Source organism: Galeopterus variegatus, unplaced genomic scaffold (assembly GCF_000696425.1).
Source record: "Galeopterus variegatus unplaced genomic scaffold, G_variegatus-3.0.2 Scaffold32972, whole genome shotgun sequence".
NCBI classification, from domain to species: domain Eukaryota; kingdom Metazoa; phylum Chordata; class Mammalia; order Dermoptera; family Cynocephalidae; genus Galeopterus; species Galeopterus variegatus.
The window spans coordinates 5,920-6,618 of record NW_007759083.1 but is presented as its reverse complement, the minus strand read 5'-3'; the positions used below and the strand labels follow the sequence as shown (position 1 = coordinate 6,618).

At 40.2% G+C, this 699-nt stretch overlaps 1 protein-coding gene across 1 annotated transcript; it reads right to left on the bottom strand.

The window, feature by feature from the left end:
- Nucleotides 1-140: 140 nt before the first annotated feature.
- On the bottom strand, nucleotides 141-672 carry LOC103583984 (general transcription factor IIE subunit 1-like). The gene has a single exon (XM_008565141.1). The coding sequence runs from the start codon at nucleotides 646-648 to the stop codon at nucleotides 166-168; it is 483 nt and encodes a 160-aa protein (XP_008563363.1). The 5' UTR covers nucleotides 649-672; the 3' UTR covers nucleotides 141-165.
- Between the last annotated feature and the right edge of the window lie 27 nt (nucleotides 673-699).

The following is a 699-nucleotide window of genomic DNA, read 5'->3' as shown; positions in this document are numbered from 1 at the left end:
TGAAGGAGAAAGGCTTTGCAAAGGCTTTTCAAAGTAGTATGATAGCCAAACAGGACAGTAAGCTGACTGCTGACACACTGACCCATTCACTTTTACGATGACATACATGATGGTTTAAACATTAGATGAGTCAATTTAAGAAAAAGGGAGTGCATTTTATTTTACTTAAAAGAAAGAGTCACAAACTGGATAAACCTTACCTGTCATGGGATCAAAGAGCTGATTAGCTTCTAAGTCTGTGAAAGTACTACTACAGACAGGACATTTGAAGGAAGCCCGGTTGGTGGAATCTCTCTCATCTGTTTCAATCCTCCTTCTCATGTGATCCAATTTATATTTTACCACATTAACAAGAGTACGATAATTGATAAAGTAGTAGTTATGGCGCGTGGTTTTCCCATCTGCAGCAGTCTCTACCCTCATTCTGCATTTGATGAATTTGTCTCCCTTTAAATTATTCAAAACTGATCGAAGTTGCTTCCGATCAAACTTGAGCAGCTCCAGCATATCCTCCTCTTTCACACAGGGGTTCCGGATCAGTATGTCCAAGGCCAAGGCGTGCTCGATGCCGTAAAACCCCCGGATCACATACTTGGCTAATCTCTTCAATGCTGCTGGAACCTCAGTGAGGACATCTGGATCTGCCATTTTTAGCAGCAAACTTCAACTTTAAATATACTGAATTCAGAAAAAAAAAAA

Coding starts and splice junctions, on each gene's coding strand:
- LOC103583984 (XM_008565141.1), bottom strand. CDS start 648: ATGGCAGATCCAGATGTCCTCACTGAGGTTCCAGCAGCATTGAAGAGA.